Source organism: Mobula hypostoma, chromosome 25, assembly GCF_963921235.1.
Source record: "Mobula hypostoma chromosome 25, sMobHyp1.1, whole genome shotgun sequence".
Taxonomy (NCBI): domain Eukaryota; kingdom Metazoa; phylum Chordata; class Chondrichthyes; order Myliobatiformes; family Myliobatidae; genus Mobula; species Mobula hypostoma.
In genome coordinates, this window is record NC_086121.1 from 24,845,269 (window position 1) to 24,867,859 (window position 22,591).

A 22,591-nucleotide genomic window follows, 5' to 3' on the forward strand; every position below is an offset into this window, starting at 1 on the left:
TGAACACAAGACCCAAGGGAAGAATGGACACCGGACCCAAGGGGACGATGGACACTAGACCCAAGGGGACAATGGACTCTAGACCCAAGGGGAGAATGGACACCGGACCCAAAGGGAGAATGGACACTAGACCCCAGGTAGAATGGAGACCAGACCCAAGGGGACAATGGACACTAGACCCAAGGGGAGAATGGACACCAGACCGAAGGGTGTCTGCGGAGCACCACACAGCCTGCTGGAGGAACTCAGCAGGTCGGGCAGCAACTATGGAGGGGAATAAACAGTGGATGTTTCGGGCCGATGCTCTTCATCAGGACTGGAAAGGAAGGGGGAAGGGAGCCGGAATAAGAAGGTGGGGAAGGGAAGAAGTAGTAAGAAGCTGGGATGTGATGGGTGGAAGAGGTTAATGGCTGAAGAAACAGACCATGGGAGACAGGGACGGAGGAGGCGAACCAAAGGGAGGTGATGGGCAGATGAGGAGAAGGGAGAGGATAAATTGGGGGGGGGGGGGAGGCGGTGCTAGAAACGAAATTGGAAAAAAAAGAGTGGGGGTGGGGGAAGAAATTACCAGAAGTGAGAGAAATCAATGTTCGTGTCATCAGGTCGGAGGCTACCCAGACAGAATTGAGATTTGGCCGCAGAGGAGGCCATGGACTGACATGTCGGAATGGGAGTGGGAAGTAGAATTAAAATGGCTGGCTACCGGGGAATCCTACTTGTCGTGGCGGACATTGCCACCAAGAGCCGCGGGGAGTAAGTGCGTTAGAATGTATGGCGCTGTCTTGAATAAGGAGACGGTTCTGCCCGGGATCCCAGTTGACACTGTTCCATCGTCCAACTTCACACAATCAGACATCACGGGCTTAAAAAGTAATTTGGTTGTCCGTGGAGTGCAAACGGCGCATTAGAAATGTAAGGTGAGGTCGCGGCTGGAACCCGTCTGACTCGGCGCTCTGCCAGTGTTGGGATAATTAACGCACTGGAGGAACTCAGCAGGCCAGGCAGCATCTATGGTGGGGAAAAGTACAGTCGGCGTTTCCGCCAGCATTTTGTGTGTGTGTTGCTCGGACTTCCAGCATCTGCAGATTTTCTCTTGATTGTGATGAGGATAATTTTAAGTTGCCGGGCGTGTCTGGGAGACAATGGGCGGGCAGTGGAGGATCATTGCGCTTCTTTTGGAAGTTTGGAGTTGTCTGATGCTGTTTCCAGTGGGACGGTGTTGAAAGATGATGGTTTTGGTCATAGACAGTATTAACAGGGCTTGTGTTAATGAGATGGGAAAATCCATCAGAGGCTTCGAGTGTGTTGTAGATAATCGCATTTTAATTTGAAACTATAAACAGTTATGTATTTATTATCGTATAGTGATTTTGTTGGTGAATAAACTTTTGTAAATAATGGGAAAATGCTGGCAGAGTTGGGGAATACTATACTTGCCCCGTTTGAGGACTTGTAAATCCGTGTCTCTTTACAGCATTGATAATCTTAATGTAGTTCTGAGGGTTGGTTCGTAATCCCGATGTGTACCGTAGTTCCGCGGTAAGTGCCGGAGCAGTTTCAGGCCTCACGGAGACCGAGAAAGACTGGTGGATGGCTGCCGGGTTTAATGGGCTGATCTGTTTTAAATTATTCGCCTCGGGATTTTCACTTCAAATGGGTTAGTTGGGGTTAGGGTGAGGTTGTCGGCCGGCATCTGGATTTGAGTTTCGCCTCCCGCTACCGCCGGGCGGTGCTGAACCCAACGCAAGGCGTGAGTGACTGGGGTGGACTTTGATCCACGACCTGGACGGACGGAGCCGGGAAAATGTGGGGCTTTTTCCGAAGCTGCATTCCCAGTTTTGGGTGGATTTTCCAGGGAATCAATACCGCTGACAGCCTCCTACAGGGTGAGGAGCCCGGCCGGAGGGTGGGAGATCGGGAGCTGAGAGGCTGGGAGGAGGGGAGCCTGGTTGGAGAGGATGGAGGTGGGGAGACAATGAGGAGGGGAAGGAGGGGACGGATGGCGGAGAGAGAGAGACCTACCTACCCACCCTTGGGGTGGGAGAACAAAGGAGTGGGGTAATCTTGGGGGACAAGAAGGAGCAAGGACTGGTGAAAGAGGCAGGCTGGGGGTGAGTGAGGGTCCTATCACAGCTCAGGGCAGACGGCGGGAAAGAGGCGGGGAGGGATGTTGTGGTTAGAGAGCTTGAGCGAGGGGAGAAAGAGTGGGGAGCTCCGGCTGGGGATGGGAGAGGTCGAGGCAACTGAGACAGTGTGGGATTGGGTTGGGGTGTCAGTGGCCATGAATGCTGGAGTGGGGTAACTCGTTGTGGGATGTTGGAGGACCCGAGGGATCTTGTGTTGGGAGTGTGTGTGGGCCGGCTTTAACATTACCCCCTGACTCTAGGTGTGATTGCCGCCTGTGCCGTCTCCATTCTCAATCACTTGCTGCGGATCTACTTTCACATCCAACGTCTCAAGTAAGTTTTTGGCTTTTTAAAAAAATTTTGGTGGGTTTTCGCTGGAGACTTGCCATTGATTTTAATCGCAATCTAGGTTTCTGGATCTAATCCCCGGTAATCTCCTAGTATAAATGTATCCAACTCAAATCCTCTTGGGACCTGCCTGATGTGGGGTCCTGACGGAAAACGTTGTCTGGTGCATTTTGGCTCCACAGATGCCATGTGACCCACTGAGTTCTATCAGGGTTCCCTTTTTCCGCCGATCAGCGTCTGCAGTCTCGCTATCCTCTGATGTGTTTGTGTGCCGGGCTACCACACCGAGCTTGATGGTTCAGTGCTTCACAGTGTACCTGCGATCAGAGTGTTCCCAATCCTGTATATGTTTCCCTGCGTCCCTCAGCTCAAGAATGTTTGGTGAGCTTGCCTTGTGTTGTCGGGCATATTAGGGCAGAGAGTGCAAAGGGCCAGTGCAATGTTTGTGAACAATGGGGCCAACAGTCTAATCTCCTCCATGCGAGTTACGGATTGGCAGGACAAAATTAAATTAGTAAGAAAACAGAGCGGGTTAAATGTCAAGGGGAAAGAAAACTTCAAATGCTTGATCTCCAAACTAATTTTATTCCTTGCCAGGATGAGAATGTACAGTTTAAACCGTTGCTATGAATTCACATGACTTTAACAGTTATTACATTGTTAAATGCTATCTTTCTGTAGTAAAGGTACTCAACGTGCAGTCCCAGTGTCCCACTGAGGTTGTAAGTGAACTGGTTACCTGTAGCCTTTGTGACTGATGCCAGGACTGCTCCTCCTGACACCTCCCCGCCCGCTCACGCAGGCACCTCCCGGTCTCCACCCTGCTAATACGATTCACCTGCCGCTCATTCCAGACTCGTCACCTGCAACCTATTTAAACCCCAGTTCTCATCCACAGTCCCCGTTCACTTATCGAAGCAGCCGGCCTCAAACCAATTGCTCCTGGCTTCCCCTCCCCCTGCCGAATGTTTACGTCATTGCCTGTTGTGTTCAGTTTCCGTTCACTCTTGAGTTGTGGCCCCTCATGGCTTGCTATTATTAAAAGTTATCGTTTACTGCTGAATCGTCTCTGCTGCTCTGCTTTTGGGTCAAGCCTCCTCCACGTTTCCTGACAGGATGAGTGAACCGCTGACTGGCCCAGCAGCGTATGCTCACCTAAAGGAAGTCGTCCGTCAACACGAGAACACAACCCAGAAGCAGCAGGAAGCCATCGGCCATCTGTCCGTCATCCTCGTCCATCCCTCCGCCATGGAGCAGCAGCTCCTGCTCCCTTCGAGCTCCCGATTCCCGTGCCCGAACACTCCAACCTGATGCCGCAACTCTGTCCCAGTGCACCTTACACTCTGTTCCAACTGCGTCTGTATTCTGTGGAGGGGTTCATCATCTCTCCCCTGACTGGGCAAGCTCTGACCCGGGCCACCCCTAAACTGGGATGGCAAAGCCACCATTTGCAACAAGTACGGAATGTGGCCGGTCTGGAAAGGCGGCAGCGGATCGGATACTGCACCTGCACCAAGGCTCGCGCTCTGTGCCGGATTACACCGTGGAATTCAGGACTCTCTCGGCAGAGCGCAGCTGGAATGCAGAACTGCTGCTGGTCCATTATCATCACGGCGAAAAGGGATCAGCCGTGACTGAATGGTGGAGCAGACTCGATGGGCCAAATGGCCTAATTTTGCTCCGTGTCTTATGGCCTCTGGTCATCTCGGAGGGATTGAAAGGTGAGCTGTCTACCTGGCAGGTGCCCTCTGACCTCAAAAGCCTCGTCACTCCGGCTCTCCATCAGCAGCCAGACCCCCAGTTCCATTTCCAGAACCTTTGCAGGGTGCAGGACCCTCATCCCTAATGCTTCCAGAACCCTTGCAGTAAGGGAGAGCTCCCTTAACCCCCACCCCTGCCCCGCTGGTGGAGAAACAACTTCTATGCTTCTTGAGGGCCAACCGGCCACCAACGCATCAAATGCCCACTGGTCGCCAGGTAGAGGCGAGGGTCTTTTCTGTCTGACCAGCTCTCCCCAGCCCCTCGTTCCAGCACTATAGCCTGTCTCACTCCCTTTGTCCTCTCCCACGTCTGTCAGCTCTATATGCACAGGAGGCTCTAGTGATGCTGGTGCAGCAGACAACCTTCCGGATAGGACTCTGTGTGTGTGTGTGTGTGTGTGTGTGTGTGTGTAGCTTGAACCCTTTACCAAACCTGTCTCTCATCCCTTCAACATTGTGGCCATTGACGGATGTCCTTTGCAGTCTGGGATAGCCGGGGTACGCACACGAATGACCCTTTGCACGTGAGCACTGGTGGGCACCGTGAGTCCATTCAGTTCCTCCTGATCAACTCACCCAACACTCGTCTCGTCCTCAAAGTTCAAAGTTGTTATCACAGTACATATACCGTGTACAACCTCGAGACTTATCTTCTTCCAGGCAGCCTCAAAGCGAAGACACAAAATAAAATTCATGAAAAAAATCCACACCACAAGTGCTGTCAAACCTCCAATGTGCAAAGCGAGAGAACAAATCATGCAAACGCTAATAAAAAGAAAAGCATCCATCCCGGCTGTTTTAGAGCTATTAGCACAATTTGGTCTTTTTTCAGGTTATAAATTAAATCTTAGTAAGAGTGAACTCTTTCCGATTAATAAACAACTTCCCTTATATTATAAATTTCCATTTAAATTGATTAATAATTATTTTTCATATCTTGGGATTAAAATTACTTGTAAATACAAAGATTTATTTAAGACTAACTTTTTACCATTAATAGACCATATTATTCAGCTTTCATCTAAATGGTTTCCTTTATATTTAACTTTGATTGGTCGTATTAATGCAGTTAAGATGTTTTTTTTGCCAAAATTTTTATATATATTTCAGGCATTACCAATCTTTGTTCCAAAATCTTTTTTTGACAAAGTCGACTCTAAAATTTCTTCATTTATTTGGCAGAATAAAAACCCGAGACTGGGTAAAATACATTTGCAGAAAGCCAAGAGAGATGGAGGTTTAGCATTACCTAACTTTAGATTTTATTATTGGGCAATTAATATTCGACATATGAAATTCTGGTTACTTGACCAGGATATACTATCCATTCCTAAATGGGTAGCATTGGAATTACAATCTGTTCAGGGTTTTACACTTGGCTCTATTTTAGGTTCCTCTCTTCCTTTTGATTTGAAACGCCTTAAACAGGTGTCTAACCCGATAGTTAAATATACCTTACGTATTTAGCTTCAATTCAGAAAATTTTTTGATCTTAATCAATTTGGGTTAGCGATTCCTATTTTACGTAACGTATTTTTTCCTCCCTCTTTTACGGATCGTGCTTTTCAAATTTGGAAGACTAAGGGTATTTCACGGTTTTTGGATTTATTTTTAGATGGTTCCCTTATGTCTTTTGAACAATTATCTAATAAATATAACTTATCAAGAATACATTTTTTTTAGATATCTACAAGTTAGATATTTCCTAAGTACTATACTTTCTTCCTTCCCAATGCTTCCTCCTACATACATTTTAGATACTATAATTAACCTTAATCCTTGTCAGAAAGGTGCATCGGCTATGATTTATAATATTATTATGAAACTTAGGAAAGCTCCATTTGATAAGATTAGGGTAGATTGGGAACAGGAATTGGGGTTTATCATTTCCGTGGATGATTGGGGGCAGATTTTACAATTAGTCAATACTTCCTCTATTTGTGCTAAACATTCCCTAATTCAATTTAAAGTTGTTCATAGAGCACATATGTCCAAAGATAAGTTAGCGCGCTTTTATTCTCATATTAATCCTTCTTGTGATAGATGCCCAGGGCAGGTAGCGTCTTTAACTCATATGTTTTGGTCTTGTCCTACTCTGGAAACTTTTTGGAGAGACATTTTTAATATTATCTCCAAGGTATTAAATATAGATATCTCTCCTCACCCTATTACTGCTATCTTTGGACTACCTAAAATTTCCAGTAATCTTTCCCCTTCAGCCCGTAGAATGATTGCATTTCTTACTTTAATGGCGAAAAGATGTATCTTACAACATTGGAAAGAGCTCAATGCTCCATCTACCTTTTTTTGGTTTTCTCAGACGATATTATGCTTGAATTTGGAGAAAATTAGAAGCAATCTTTATGACTCCTCATTTAAATTTGAACAGACCTGGAGATCTTTTATTCAATATTTTCATTTAATGTAATATATACCCTTCTTGTTTTTTTTACTGTTTTTAATGGAGGTCGAGATTGAGGACGTGATTTTAAGTTTTTTAACTCTGTTTGGTTTCAAGTTAGCCCTTTGCTTTGCTTTTAGTTAGTTGCACGGTGGGTTTTTTTTGGGGGTTTTTTTTTCCTTTTCTCTATTGATATATATATAAAAATTAGTACACTATTATGTTACCTTGGTATGTTATGTTTAAATTACATTGTTTGTAGTATTTTTTTTGTATTAATATCTTCTGTAATTTTATTATATTCTAACAGTGTATTAGTGTCTATATGGTTTACCTTTTTGTATACTTATTCAATAAAAAGATCTAAAAAGAAAGAAAAAAGAAAAGCAAATAACAGTCCACAGATCTTGCACGGCAGAGTCCCCGAAAGTGCACAGGCACAGAGCCAGTCCAAGAGCCCAAGAGCTATAGGCCACAGCCACCAAGCCAGGTTCAGAGCTGCAGCCAGTAATGTGTCATGGAATAGTGAGCTGAATCACTCTCAATGCCTTAATGTATTCTCTCCTGGCTCTCCACTCAGCTGTCCTGTTGCCTGGTAAACTGGTTCACTGCTGAGTGGGACACACCTGCCTGCAACCTCTGTTGACCTTCCCCCATAAATCTGTGGAGACAGAGGGAACCCTCAGCCTCACCAAACTACGGGAACATCACGACTTAGCCATAGCCTCCAGTAAAAGGGAAGACAGCACCCTCCCACCTCACAGACCACGCAGCTGCGTGATCAACCTCCACCTGGGCACCAACCCTCCCCTCTGTCGCCTATTCTCCCTCTCCTCTCCAGAGACACGAGCCATGAATGACTACATCGCCAAAGCACTGTGGCATGGCTCATTCCAGACTCATTACCTGCAGCCTATTTAAACCCAATTCTCATCCACGGACCTTGTTCACTCATCAAAGCAGCCAGACTCAACCAATTGCTCCCGGATTTCACTCTCCCTGCCTAAAGTTTACCTCAATGCCTATTGTTTAGTTTCTATTCTCTCTTATTTTGTGGCCCCTCATGACTTGTTGCTTTCCTGTCTATTATTAAATTTGTTGTTTACTGTGCTACATCATCTCTGCTGCTCTGCTTTTGGGTCAAGCCTCCTGACAATTGGTAGATCTTATTTTAGCCAAAGTTGCTGTGTGCTGAACCGTTCGTTAATGGTGAAGGTCTTTGCCTGCAATGCTTCGTTCTCTGGTTTTAACAAAGCCGTGGTGTAGCAACAGTGAAAGGAGTGACGAGCACCAGGTCCGTCACTGGCATATGTTGTGAAATTTGTTGTTTTGTGGCAGCAGTACATTGCAATGTTTAAAAATCGCTATAACAAGAAACATATATTTAAAAATTCATTAATTAGTTCAAAAAGAGAGCAAACTAGTGAGGTGTTGTTCCTGGGTTCACGGTCTGTTCAGAGATCTGATGGCAGAGAGCACAAAGTGTTTCTACAATGTTGAGTGTGCGTCTCCAAGCTCCTGTACCCTCTCCTTGATGGTAGTAGTGAGACGAGGGCAGGTCCTGGGTGCAGTGATCAGTGAACGGCTTACTTCTGGCCTTCTGACGGAAGGAAGGTTGACTATGAAGCAATTGAAGGCATTTTGTCCTTGGCAAGTCAGAATCAAATCAGTTTTAATATCACTGACATACGTCTTGAAATTTGTTTTGCTGCAGCAGTACAGTGCAATACAAAAAAACTATAAATTACTATTAAAATGCACTGCATGTAAAATGAGTAGTGCAAAAGAGAGTAAAGATAGTGAGGTAGTGTCCATGTGTTCGTTGTCTGTTCAGAAATCTGATGGTGGAGGGGAAGGAGCTGTTGAGTGTGTGTCTTCAGTCTCCTGAACCCCTCCTTGATGGTAATAAGAAGAGAACATGTCCTGGGTGATGGGGAGGCTGGTGCCCATGGATCTGGCTGAGTTTGCAACCCTCTGCAGCTTTTTCCAATCCTGTGCAGTGGCTCCACCTAACCAGAAGGTGATGCAACCGGTCAGGATGTTCCCACGGTGCAGCTGTGGAAATATGTGAGTGTCTTTGGTGAGATATCAGATCTCCTCAGTCTCCTAATGAATTATAGTAGCTGTCGTGCTTTCCTTGCTATTTCATCAATATGCCGGAGCTAGGATAGGTCCTCAGAGAGGCCGAAACCACTCACCGTTTCCACAGTGACGACAGCCGGGGCTCCATTCACTAGAATCCCTCCGACTTGTTGCCGCCTGGGGGGGGGCGGCACGAGATGGGAAGGAAGAGTTTGTGGTGACGAAAGGCTGTTGTCTTGTTGTTTCAGTGACCCTGTGCACGATGGCACTGCAGCTGCAAAGCTGCACCCACCACTACAGATCCTGCAAACTCTGTACCTCTGCGTCCTGACCGTCCTATTCTCCCTCATCGGATCGAGGGTGGCATCTCTCACGGTGCTGGAATTCTCACTTCGAACAATTTCCATATTGCTTTCCAGCAACCAGGTAAGGGCCAGTGGTTTTTATTACCTTTGCTAGAAGGGGTAAAAAACATTCTTGTCCATTCAAAATTGAGTAACAATAGACTGCAGGTTCTGCGGCAATGCACAAAGTGCCATCAGGAAGCATCTGCGGAGGGAAATGTACGGTCAAGACACTTCACCTGGTCTGTTACTCTTGCCCAATTAGTTTGACAGTGTTTGAAGGTTTCAGATAAATGAGTCCAATCATGAATAGTGCTGAGGATGAGTTAGTTGGTTTATAAACAGAGGCAGGTGTGTAGTGGGACTGCTAGCACGGAGAGATCGAGGAAAGGGCAAAATTGCAGTCAACGGGATGAGTTTGAATGTAAAAGGTGGACAGAATCAAAAAGGGTGAATACAGAACTGAAGGTGTTGTATTTGAATTCACGCACATACACAATAAGGTAGATGAACTTGTCGCACAACTACAGGTTAGCAGGTATGATGTTGTGGGCATCACTGAATCATGCTTGAAAGGAGATTATAGCTGGGAGCTCAATATCCAAGGATACACATTGTATCGAAAGGACAGGCGGGAAGGCAGAGGGGGTGGCGTGGGCCTGTTGGTTTAAAAAAAATGAAATCAAGTCATTAAAAAAAGGTGACAGCGGATTGGAAAGTGTTGAGTTATTGTGGGTAGAGTTAAGGAACTGAAAGGGTAAAAACTCCTTGATGGGAGTTATATACCAACCCCCAAACAGTAGTAAGGATATGGTCTACAAATTACAACAAGAGATGGAAATTGCTTGCCAAAAGGGCAATGTTACAAAAGTCATGGGGATTTCAATATGCAGGTAAATTGGGAAAATCAGGTTGGTGCTGGATCCCAAGAGAGGGAAATTTCTGGAATGCACACGAGATGGCTTTTTGGAGCAGCTCATGGTTGAGCCCATTAGGGGATCAATTATTGTGGATTGGGTGTTGTGCAGTGAACCGGAATTGATTAGAGAGCTTAAAGTAAAGGAACCCTTAGGGGAAAGCAATCATAATATGATCGAATTCACTCTGAAATTTGAGAAGCTAAAGTCAGATGTATCAGTATTACAGTGGAGTAATGGGAATTACAGAGGTATATGAAAGGAGATGGCTAAAACTGATTGGGAAAAGAACACTGGCAGGGATGATAGCAGAGCAGCAATGGCTGGAATTTCTGGAGCAATTAAGAAGCTGCAGGATATATACACTCCAAGAGGAAGAAGTATTCTAAAGGCAAGATAACACAACCGTGGCTGATGAGAAGTCAAAGCCAACATAAAAGACAAACAATGGCATATAAAAGATTGGTGGGGTGTTAGAGGATTGGAAAGCTTTTAAAAACCAAAAGAAGGCAACTAAAAAGTCATTAAGAAGGAAAAGATGGCATACGAAGATAAGCTAGCCAATAATAGAGGATGCCAAAAGTTTCTTCAGATACATAAAAGTGTAAAAGGGAAGTGAGAGTGCATATCAGACCACTGGAAAGTAATTCTGGAGAGATAGTAATGGGGGACAAAGAAATGGCAGACAAACTAAATAAGCATTTTGCATCAGTCTTCACTGTGGAAGTCGCTCGCAGTGTGGTTCAGGTTCAAGTGTCAGGGGGCAGAAGTGTGTGAAATTGCCATTACTAGGGTGAAGGTTCTTGGGAAACTGAAAGGCCTGTAGGTAGATAAGTTACCTGGACCAGAAAGTATACACTCGGGGGTTCTGAAAGGGGTGGATGAAGAGATTGTGGAGGCATTAGTAATGACCTTTCAAAAATCAATTGTTTCTGGGATGGTTCTGGAGGAATGGAAAATTGCAAATGTTACCCCACTCTTCAAGAAGGGAGAGAGGCAGAAGAAGGGAAATTATAGGACAGTTAGTCTGATTTCAGTGGTTAGGAAGATGTTGGAGTCACTTGTCGAGGATGTAGTTTTGGGGTTTTTAGAAGCACATGATAAAATAAGCCGCAGTCACCATGGTTTCCTCAAGGGAAAATCTTGCCTGACAAACCTGTTGGAATTCTTTGAAGAAATAAGAAGCAGGGTAGACAAAGGAGAATCGATGGGTGTTGTATACTTGGATTTTCAGAAGGCCTTTGACATGGTACCACACATGAGACTGCTTAACAAGTTAAGAGCCCATAGTATTACAGGAAAGATACTAGCACAGATAAAGCAGTGGCTGATTGGCAGGAGGAAAAGAGTGGGAATAAAGGAAACCTTTTCTGGTTGGCTGCTGTTGGAACATAAGGGTCCGTGTTGGGACCACTTCTTTTTCAATGGGTTTCAGTAGGTACTTTTCATGTCAGAGAAATGTATACAATATACATTCTGAAATTCTTTTTCTTCACAAACATCCATGAAAACAGAGGAGTGTCCCAAAGAATGAATGACAGTTAAATGTTAGAACCCCAAAGCCCCCCCAGTTCCCCCCCCCACACACAAGCAGCAGCAAAGCAATGAATCCCCCCTCCCCACCAGCAACAAAGCACCGGCACCCTCCCCATCAAGCACTCAAGCGTGCAGCAAAGCATCAGTAAAGACACAGACTTGCAGTGCCCCAAAGACTACTCGTCCAACCGGTAATTCGACACACCACAGGCTCTCTCTCTCCTGAACAAGGGAAAAAGACGTGTCCCCATTTCACAGCGAGATGGGAGACGTAACAAACAACTCACTGATTTATGGTGTTAAAAGTCTGTTGCGTTGCTTTTTCCGAGTTCTGTGCCCAAAAGAACTCGGGTCTCCATCACTTCCTTTGACATGTCCTTCCAAATGATCACCACTCTGTGTGGAGGAAAAACAGAAAATGAGATCTCTTTTGAATTTCTCCTTTCTCACCTTAAATCTATGTCCTCTACTTGTAGACTCCACTGACATAGGAAAGATATTCTGATTATCCACCCTATCTGTGCCCCTCATAATTTTTATAAACCCATTAAGTTCGCCTCTCAGTCTTCTACATTCCAGTGGGAATAAACCAATTTCTTATTGGGTTGAAACCCTCCATTCTAGGCAATGTCCTGCAGAATCTCTTCTGCATGCTTTCTAATGCTACCACATCCTCCCTGTAGTGCGCTGACCAGAACTGTGCGTGATACTCCAGTGCGGCCTGAGCTTTTGTACGGCAGCAATGTGACATCCCAACTCAACGCGCTCCTTTTCAGATCCTGGACCTGAAATGTATGCTGTTTCTCTCTCCACAGATGCTGCCCAACCTGCTGAGTGTTTCAGGCATTTTGTGTTTTCTTCATGAGGGCTCTTGCTCTCAAAAATTGAGGGGAGACTTTGGGGAGATAAGATGGTCAGTAGACTACAAGACCATGAGTCATTGGAGCAGAATTAGGCCATTCGGCCCATCGAATCTGCTCTGTCATTCCAGTATGGGCATTATCAGTCTCTGGAAGGTAGTAGACCTCTTTGAGCAGGGGCATGAGTGTAGAGTGGGCATTGGGGAACAGCTGTGGGCTCTGTTGGTATTCAACGTTCAATATAAATGTATTATCAAAGTACAATTATGTCACCATATCAAAAAAAAGGCATCCGTTAGTCTTGCGAGACCATGGATCTGCACCTGGAAAGTCTTCACTCTCCAGGGCGCAGGCCTGGGCAAGGTTGTATGGAAGACCCATGCTGCAAGTCTCCCCTCTCCACGACACTGATGTTGTCCAAGGGAAGGGCATTAGGACCCATACAGCTTGGCACCGGTGTCGTCGCAGAGCAATGTGTGATTAAGTGCCTTGCTCAAGGACACAGCATGCTGCCTCAGCTGGGGCTCGAACTCACGACCTTAAGATCGCTAGTCAAACACCTTAACCACTTGGCCACGTGCCCACACATATGTCACCACACACTACACTGAGACTCATTTTTTGTGGGCATTCATAGAAACACAATAGAATCAGTGAAAAACTGAACATAAACAATGACAAACATTGTGCAAATTTAAAAAAAGAAAAATCAAAATAATAATAATAAATAAGTAAATAATATTGAGAACATGAGTCCTTGAAAGTGAGTCCATAGGTTGTGGAATCAGTTCAGTGTTGGGGTGAGTGACGTTATCCACACTGGTTCAAGAGCCTGATGACTGCGGGGTAATAACTGTTCCTGAGCCTGGCTGTGTAGGACACCCATGAGGCTCCTGTACCACCTCCCCAATTGCAGCAGCAAGAAGAGAGCAAGACCTCTCTTGATGGGGGTCCTTGAAGATGGATGCTGCTTTCCTGGGGCAGCATTCCTCGTAGATGTGCTCAGTGGTGGGAGGGCTTTACCCGTGACCGATTCAGAATGCTGAGCGTCTATTTTATAAATCTCAAGTCAATTTTCTCTTTGATAGTCACAGAGGACGTGTCCGGACCTTTGTGTTTCAGCTCACATCCAATATACAGATCTTCCTCCTGTGCCAATTCTCCCTGGGATGTGGGATGACAGCCAGCCTGAGCTACCTGAATGAGGGGGCACCTCACTCGACGTTAAGCCTGATGCTCAGCGCTGGTCTGGCCGGGCTGATTACGTGCTACGTGTGGAAGCTCTCAAAGCACACCAGCCTGATGTATGAACTGCACAGCAAGGAACGATACTGCGGGATCTGCATCCTCCTCCTGACCACCTGGCACGGCATCCCTCAGCTGCTGTGCAACGCCCTGAAAATCGTGTTCCTGGTGGCAGATGTGGCAGCCATCTTCCTCATCAACAGAGACTTCATCACCACCTCAGAGGCACTAAGGTTCTGGACACCCCTGACCATCTGTTACACGCTGCTGGTCATCTACATGCAAGGTGAGGACGACTGAGGGCAAAGCTGTCTATTTCATCCACTGGCTGTGAAGTGTAAGGGGAAACTGTTCCATGACACCTAGGTTAACGTATCACTTGGGGAGACGTACAGGTCAATGTGGTCATGGTCTGCATTCCAAATCGGGGCAGAATGTCTATCCCAAGGTTAAAGAAGAAAAGAAAAAGCAACAGTCACAAAGTTCTCATCTTGATAGCTATTCAGTGACACTTGGGGACTGCAGCAGAGAGCTGAGGAGTGGAATGAGTAATCAGTGCAACTAATAAAGTCCTACTACCTATGGTTAGGTGTAAAAGAGGGTTGTGACCTGGATGGGAGCCAGCAGCGTTGGAAGGGAATCAAAATCTTTCTGGGAAAGGGGGCGTGTTAGAAAAGTTTCCGCAAACTTCCCATCTTCCCTCTTCTAAGTGGATAATTCTGTCTGTTTGAGGTGTTTCCCCAGTTTGGTCTGGCTCTGGTGCTCCCTTTGCAGCCTGCCAGCTTTGTAAACTGTTCTAAATGTGGCTGTAATTTGGGAGACGAGGATATTTTGACTTGATGTGTTGATAGTTTCCCCTCCACCCTGCCCCACAAAGAGTGTGGACTGTGCCTGGCCAAAGAGACATGTGTCCACCAGCTTTTAAAAACATCTCGATGAACTCCTGATGTACTTAGGCAGAGAGGGAAATAGACCAGGATCTGGGAAATGGGACTCTTCAATTCAAGTTTATCATTCAACTGTACATGAATACAGCCAAGCGAAACAGAGTTCCACTGGGGCCAAGGTGCAAAACGTACACAGCACATTCAAAATAGTGAGCGCGCACACACAGTCACACAAAAAAAAACATAGCCAAGTCCCGGAGTGACGTGTCCCGCAAATTGATGGTTCTGTTCCCAGTAGTGTGCAGACAAAACATATGCATGCAATCCAGCCTGACATTCCACTGATCAAACACTGGGGGGCAGCACCGGTTGGAGAGGCCAGCCCCCGGCCGAACATGGACGCACGCTACACCACCTCCAGCCTGTCCTCTCCTGGACTGCAGCAGCAGGCAAGCCCGCAGCTGGAGGCCTAGCCCTTGTAACGTCTGAGGCCGCGCGGCTCCCCCGCCATCTGTCCTGCCAGCAAGTAACAGAACCAGGCCTGCGGCACTTTACATTATCAATGTCCAACAGGGTCTCACGATCGGGAGGAAAAGGTCCAAGACAGTCACCCACGGTTACACTGCGCGCTGCCTTCACACACTGACTTTAATGCCTTCCTGTAGCGGGCAGCAACACAGTCCAGCTCCTCCGACCAATGAACAACTCACTGATGAGGTAGACCTGCAGTACCCAAAGTTCTTGGAGTCCAGCATTGTCTTGTGATCGTTTTAAAAAACAAAAACACTTATCAGAGAAAAGAAAGCGCCTTTGGTTGGCTCCTGAGAGGCTGCTGCGTCCTGTCCGTATGCACTACCGGCTTACCGGAAGTCCAGAAATCTTGTCGAGGGGTGATCACTGGCTGGCCTGAAAGGCTTGTTGCCATTGCAACACAATTGTGTGGGCTCACAGCAAGAGTAATCAGACTGAGTTTTCAGGGAGGAATAGAAATACATCTGTACTCTTGTATGGCCATTTCCTCTTTCCCTTGTCCCACCAGTCACCGCAGGACCTTTGGGGACCTCTGTGCTGTTCTTTGGAACTCTGCACCCTTTCTACGTGGAAACCATGGAAGAGGAGATTCACAAGGATGTTGCCTGGATTGGGGAGCATGCCTTATGAGAATAGGTTGAGTGAACTCAGCCTTTTCTCCTTGGAGTGACGGAGGATGGGAGGTGACCTGATAGAGGTGTATAAGGTGATGAGAGGCATTGATCATGTGGATAGTCAGAGGCTTTTTCCCAGGGCTGAAATGGCTGGCATGAGAGGACACAGGTTTAAGGTGCTGGGGAGTAGATACAGAGGAGATGTCAGGGGTAAGTTTTTTTACTCAGAGTGGTGAGTGCGTGGAGTGGGCTGCCGGCAACGGTGGTGGAGGCAGATACGATAGGGTCTTTTCACAGACTTTTAGAGAGGTACATGGAGCTCAGTAAAATAGAGGGCTATAGGTAAGCCTAGTAATTTCTAAGGTAGGGACATGTTCGGCACAACTCTGTGGGCTGAAGAGCCTGTATTGTGCTGTAGGTTTTCTGTGTTTCTATGTTTCTAACTGTTTCCTAAATGTGCTTGTTTACAACTCTTAGACATCATGCCCTTGACTTAACCGTCCCGTGTTCATCTGCTCATCCCTGCTTCAATATTTAGTTTTGCTCAGCCTATTGCACAGGATTTGATAACACACAGCGGGTGATTGAAGCCAACCAGAGCCAGAGAGAGTGTTCTATACAGGCCCCTATCCATGTTTTTTAATTCCATCCTATCAGTAAACCCTCTGGTTCCACTCTTCCTAAAATGCACGGATGCCAGTCACCCCAAGTACTTCTCACCTCAGCAGGTTCTGTGTAAGGTTTACTCAGTGAGCAGGGTTTTTTTTTGAGTTTTTTTACTTGGATTTATTAGTGATTATCCTGTGATTATGGCCTCAATCTTTGGATTTCCTCACAGCTGAAATACCTTCAATGTTTAAATTAAATTGGATAGATATATGGACAGGAAAGGAATGGAGGGTTATGGGCCGAGTGCAGGTTGGTGGGACTAGGTGAGAGTAAGAGTTCGGCATGGACTAGAAGGCCCAAGATGGCCTGTTTCCGTGTTGTAATTGTTATATAGTTATATGGTTTCTACTGTATAGCAAACTTCCTTAATTTTATCAAGTTCAAGCAGGTTTTCTTTTTTGGTGGGGGGTGGAAGTGGCACTTCCGGTATCTCTCGTTAGCTGGAAAATCTCGCCTCTGGTTTCATTGTTGCAGTTTTCACATCTTTGCTCTCTTGCTCATAGGAGGCCATTCAGCCCATTGAGTCGATTCCATCTTCCAGAGTAGTCCATTCCTTGCCATCTTCCTTGTAATCTAATTCTCTCTCTCCCCATCAACTCCCTTCGCTGCTCCCTGACTCTATCGTTCACTTGCACACTACGCTGGCCCATTGCGTCTTTGGGGTTTTATTTATTTAGCGGTAGGTGTGAAACAGGACCTTCGAGCCACGCTGCCCAGCAACCCCCGATTTAACCCGATCCAAATCAAGGGACAACTTACAAAGACCAATCAACCTACTAACCGGTACGTCTTTGGACTGTGGGAGGAAACCAGAGCACCCGGAGGAAACCCGCACATTCCACAGGGAGGATGTACAGCTCCTTACAGAGGCAGCCAGGATTGAACTCTGAACTTCGATGCCCCGAGCTGTAAAAGTGAGGTGTTAATTGCCAAACCACCGTGTGTTTGGGGGTGGGGGGGGGAGAGGAACGAAGGCACCTGAGAGAAGCTCGTGTGTTTTTTTTTGGGAAAACATGTAAACTCCATTCAGACAGCACTCATGGTCAGGATAAACTTGGCTCACTGGAACGATGAGGTAGTAACACAACTCTGCCATAGCTTCCCTGTCTTTTACAGTGCAACATCTGGTCTTAAAATGTTCTGTTGAGTGTCCTTCATGTATAAGGCTCCAGGTTTATTTAACATAAACTCTCCACTTGAAATGAATGCCTGTGTAATGTCCGGATATTTTGATAGTAAATGTATTGCTACTTCGGAGCATAAATCTGTTTCCCAGTTCTCTCTATGGTAAAGATTCTACATAAATGCAAGTTCTAACAGTGAGAGCCCACATTACTCTAGCTTTTATCATTGGTTTATTATTGAATGTATTGAGAGACAGTGAAGCATTTTTATATATTTGTGTTCCATCCAGACGGATGATGTGATACATCGGTATTTTGAGGTAAAGAGAAAAATAGAATGTGGAAATATAATGCATATAAAATGTTGTGACTGTGTACAAGGTCACCGGCGAGACACTGAAGCTGGTGGGTATTGAAGTCTTTCTTCAGCAGAATGAGCAGCAGGCATCACATCCGAGACACCCTTGGAAGAAGTGGCCTGCCTGACCCAATATTACATGATATGTTATACGCTGAAGATCAAAGGTAACAGTGGGACAATTCTGTCGTAACAATCTATCTACAATGCTTCCTTTGGATTACATACATTTTTCAAACACTTGCATCTTGACACTGACACCCCAGACACCCAAAACGAATGCTAATTCCCACTGACTCTGGGCCGCATTCATGCAGGTGTAGGCACTCGATGTCAAATGCAATTGAATTCTCCAACTTCCGGTAATTCCCTCCTCCTCCCTTGCCCCATCCCAGTTTCACTCTGCCCCCTCCCCCAGCTCCCTATCACCTCCCTCATGGTTCCGCCTCCTTCTACTACCCATTGTGCTTTCCCCTATTCCTCCTTCACCTTTCCTGCCTATCACCTCCCTGCTTCCCCTCCCCCACCCCTTTATCTTTCCCCTTACTGGTTTTTCACCTGGAACCTACCAGCCTTCTCCTTCCCACCTTCTTTATAGGGCCTCTGCCCCTTCCCTCATCAGTCCTAACGAAGGGTTCCGGCCCAAAACGTTGACCGATCATTTTCACGGATGCTGCCCGACCTGCTGAGTTCCCCCAGCATGTTGTGAGTGTTGCAGTGTTTCTTTGTTTGCCATCGACCCCAAAATGCAGCTCCAGGAAGACCATTGTTCAGAGCTGCATTTTAAACTCAACCTACAATCCATGTTCAGGTCTGAAAGCCGGCTGCTGTTGAAATTAGTATCTGCGATATACCACAGCTCCAGAATCCCTGTCATTAGCGATACAATAGAAAGTGCGGAGCAGATAGACACAGTGCGAGGGCCATGACAGTGGACTGGGAGATCAAGATTTGATCTTTCAGAGTATGAGAGGTCTGATAACGGCGGAATAGATGGCTGTCCTTTGGTCTGGTGGTACGTGATCTCCCATTTGCGTAATTGCTGACGACCCTGTGAGTTATTTTTTCCTGTTGTTTCAGAAGAGCAGAAGCAGCACCCAAGCGAGCAGATGGTTTACCAGACGGTGGGTGTGAGGATGGGCGGGCTGCTGATCCTAACCCTGACGGTGGGGAGGTGGATAGATGTGGCCCACGTGCTGCTGTCCGTGTTTGGGGAAATGTGGTGCCTGGTCCAGGCCGGGGCAATGTTGGAGATCTGCAGACAACAACAGGTGAGTAAACCCTGCTCATTATCTCGGTCACCGGCTTTGAGCTGCAGGGCGATCGCTAATGATGAGCGCGCCAAGACTTTGATCTGATTTGTATCTTTAAATATTATTTCATTGACCCGGAGAGAGTAGTTATTCCTCGGGGTTTAATCATGGACAGGTAAATTTTGGGGCGAACTCCCTTTGGATATTAGTTGCGAGCCAACTGAAAATTGCTGCATTCTTTCTGATTGCTGCATTAGTCTGTTACTTTGAAATGGTTAAACAATAAAATTAGGATGCTGGGATCAGGCCAGCGGCTGGCATGAGCCGGTCTATGCAGTGATGCCCGTAAGCTGTTGCTGCGAACCATGGGCAGAGCCTTTGCACAGATTTTTAGAGATCTTTCTGATCGTCTGATGCATCACCGTAAAATCAATTAATTGCGGCCTTTGCCTTAGCTTTTTGATTTTTTTTAAAGTTGCTGCTATTTCTATATTTCTGTTTCCCTCTCAGATAAACAACAGTTGTGTGTGTTTTCACACAGGGGAAGCATCAACAGGGTAGGCACACCCCTCCATGTTCATACTTGATCATGTCTGCATCTACCCGTATTTGTTAGTTACAGTCAGAGCTACAGCGCGGGAAACGGTCTTTCAGCAGATGAGTCACGAGAATCAATCAGCCATTTACACTAATTGTACATTAATATCCTTCCGTGTTTGTAACTCAGTTGCATTTATTTGCCCCGAGTCTCCTTTCCTGGCGTTTGAATTATTTTTCGAGGTTTGGTAACATTTAATGGGTCATAGTTTCCCTACCTTGCCTGCAGGGATTAAGCGGGAGGCAGGCTGGGAAGTGACACCGGACCGAACCGACCCGCTTCTACCAATCACGGACCTGTGTTGGGTGCCTGAGAACTGAAGTGTGTGTGTGTGTGTGTGTGTGTGAGTGTGTGTGAGAGAGAGAGTGAGTGTGAGTGTGTGAGAGAGAGAGAGAGAGAGTGTGTGTGTGTGTGAGAGAGAGAGAGAGAGTGTGAGAGAGAGAGTGTGTGTGTGAGAGAGAGAGAGTGTGTGTGTGTGAGAGAGAGAGAGTGTGTGAGAGAGAGTGTGTGTGAGTGTGAGAGAGTGTGTGTGTGAGTGGGTGTGTTTGTGTGTGTGAGTGTGTGTGTGAGAGTGTGTGTCTGTGTGTGTGAGAGAGAGAGTGTGAGTGTGTGTGAGAGAGAGTGTGTGTGTGAGTGGGTGTGTGTGTGTTTGTGTGAGTGTGTGTGTGAGAGTGTGTGTGAGTGTGTGAGAGAGTGTGTGTGTGACTGTGAGAGAGAGTGTGAGAGTGTGTGTGTGAGAGTGTGTGTGTGAGAGTGTGTGTGTGAGTGTGTGTGAGAGAGAGTGTGTCTGTGTGTGTGAGTGGGTGTGTGTGTTTGTGTGAGTGTTTGTGTGAGTGTGTGTGTGTGTGAGAGTGTGTGTGTGAGTGTGTTTGTGTGAGTGTGTGTGTGTTTGTGTGTGTGTGAGTGTGTGTGAGAGAGAGAGAGTGTGAGTGTGAGAGAGAGAGTGTGTGTGTGTGAGAGAGAGAGTGTGTGTGTGAGAGAGAGTGTGAGTGTGAGAGAGAGTGTGTGTGTGTGAGTGGGTGTGTGTGTGTGTTTGTGTGTGTGAGTGTGTGTGTGAGAGTGTGTGTCTGTGTGTGTGAGAGAGAGTGTGTGTGTGTGAGTGGGTGTGTGTGTGTTTGTGTGTGTGAGTGTGTGTGTGAGAGTGTGTGTGAGTGTGTGAGAGAGTGTGTGTGTGACTGTGAGAGAGAGTGTGAGAGTGTGTGTGTGAGTGGGTGTGTGTGTTTGTGTGAGTGTGTGTGTTTGTGTGAGTGTGTGTGTTTGTGTGAGTGTGTGTGTGTGAGAGTGTGTGTGTGAGTGTGTTTGTGTGAGTGTGTGTGTGTTTGTGTGTGTGTGAGAGAGAGTGTGTGTGTGTGTGTGTGTGTGTTTGTGTGTGTGAGTGTGTGTGTGTGAGAGTGTGTGTATGTGTCAGCACCTTCAGACCCAGCGGAATTTAACATAGGGCAAGTTGGCAAGTTTTAATCGGCGGTTCCGTGCTGTTTTATAGGATTCCTCAAGCCCCCGTCACAGAAGACAACCTCGGCTCGGCGCGCAGAGGAGACCGAAAGAAATTGGCGGTCAAACTTCAGATTATTAAAGACAGCAGCTCACTGTGAAGTTGACTATTTCAACATGTGTTTTTTTTTACAGTATTTGTAACAACTCGGAGGGAGGAGAAAAGTTGCCGACAGTCAAACTCTAAAAACAATAATTCTCTCAAAAACAGGGGTTTGTTGGTAACGATGAAGAGGTGGAGGGATTGGTTATTAATTACCCTGGGGGCATCTCCTTGAAACAACATCTGGGAATCTCAAACAGTTCAGTAAATAACATGTGTTTGTGGGAGGAGACAGCTCCCTGCATTGACTCTGCTACTTTCCATTTTTGCAACCCCTCCCCCAACCACAAGTATTTTTTAAACAGAAAAAAAACATCCTGATCTCTCCACCTCCACCACCGGGTAGTGAGGCAGGAATATAATGAGGTCTTTACTGCCGATTCCAGCCGAGAGGAGGGAGGTTGTAGAGGTTCTTGCCAATGTTAACTTGGGGATGCGCTAACTAATTGGGGCAAAGGAACAAAATAAACTAGAATATCCACTACAGTTCAGTGATCAATGCCTCTTGTAAACTGAGTGACCACTTCTATAGGTACAGGAGATACCTGATAAAGTGGCCACGGAGACATTGAGCTGGGGAAGGTATGGTGCTTAGTTTAGATCCCTTTTGTAGTTAATTATTCTGTTGTTCAGATGTGGAGATATGATAACCCAGCCGTCTGTGGAGCTCCACAACCCAAATGTGTATTGACACTCGTGGGGGTTAGAAAGGGAATGTTGAATGAAATTTTATTTTAAATTTGTATTTGCAATTTATGCTACATTGATATCATAAATATTTTCAGTAAGCACACTCAGACTTTGAAATAACATAAGACCATAAGACAAAGGAGCAGAAGTTGGCCATTCGGCCCATCGAGTCTGCTCCACCATTTTATCATGAGCTGATCCATTTTCTCCTATTTAGTCCCACTGCCCCGCCTTCTCACCATAACCTTTGATGCCCTGGCTACTCAGATACCTATCAATCTCTGCTTTAAATGCACCCAATGACTTGGCCTCCACTGCCAAGGAATAATAAACATTTTTAAGGAATTTAAAATATTTTCTAAGTGTGTCTGTTATGTGGAAGCTCCTAGGGAGGTAAACTGGGAACGTTGGTTTTCCTGTTGCCATCCACCTCAGGTTTGTTTTGTCAGATTCTGTGTAAAAATTTATTGAATAAACATTTGATTCTCAAAATTATAAAAGCTTCACGACAAACAAATTTCATGGCATGTGATATTCAACCTGATTTTGATTTCATGTCCAGTGTAATTATCTCAGTCTGGTAGCCGTACCTGCTAATTGGTCAAAGCTAATTGTCCACTAACAGTTGATTTGGTGATGGAGAGATGGGCAACT

At 46.1% G+C, this 22,591-nt stretch overlaps 1 protein-coding gene across 2 annotated transcripts; it reads left to right on the forward strand.

Moving 5' to 3' along the window:
- The first annotated feature begins 1,689 nt into the window (after nt 1–1,689).
- tmem82 (transmembrane protein 82) lies at nt 1,690–22,029 on the forward strand. Of its 2 annotated transcripts, none has more exons than XM_063033096.1 (6): nt 1,690–1,886; nt 2,387–2,459; nt 8,966–9,143; nt 13,497–13,905; nt 18,886–19,073; nt 21,137–22,029. In XM_063033096.1, exons 1-6 carry the CDS (start codon nt 1,805–1,807, stop codon nt 21,224–21,226), a joined length of 1,020 nt encoding a protein of 339 aa, XP_062889166.1. In that variant the 5' UTR covers nt 1,690–1,804; the 3' UTR covers nt 21,227–22,029. The 2 variants fall into 2 exon arrangements, with proteins under 2 accessions (XP_062889166.1, XP_062889165.1); XM_063033095.1 differs by having other exon boundaries at nt 1,701–1,886; nt 18,883–19,073.
- Nucleotides 22,030–22,591: the final 562 nt, after the last annotated feature.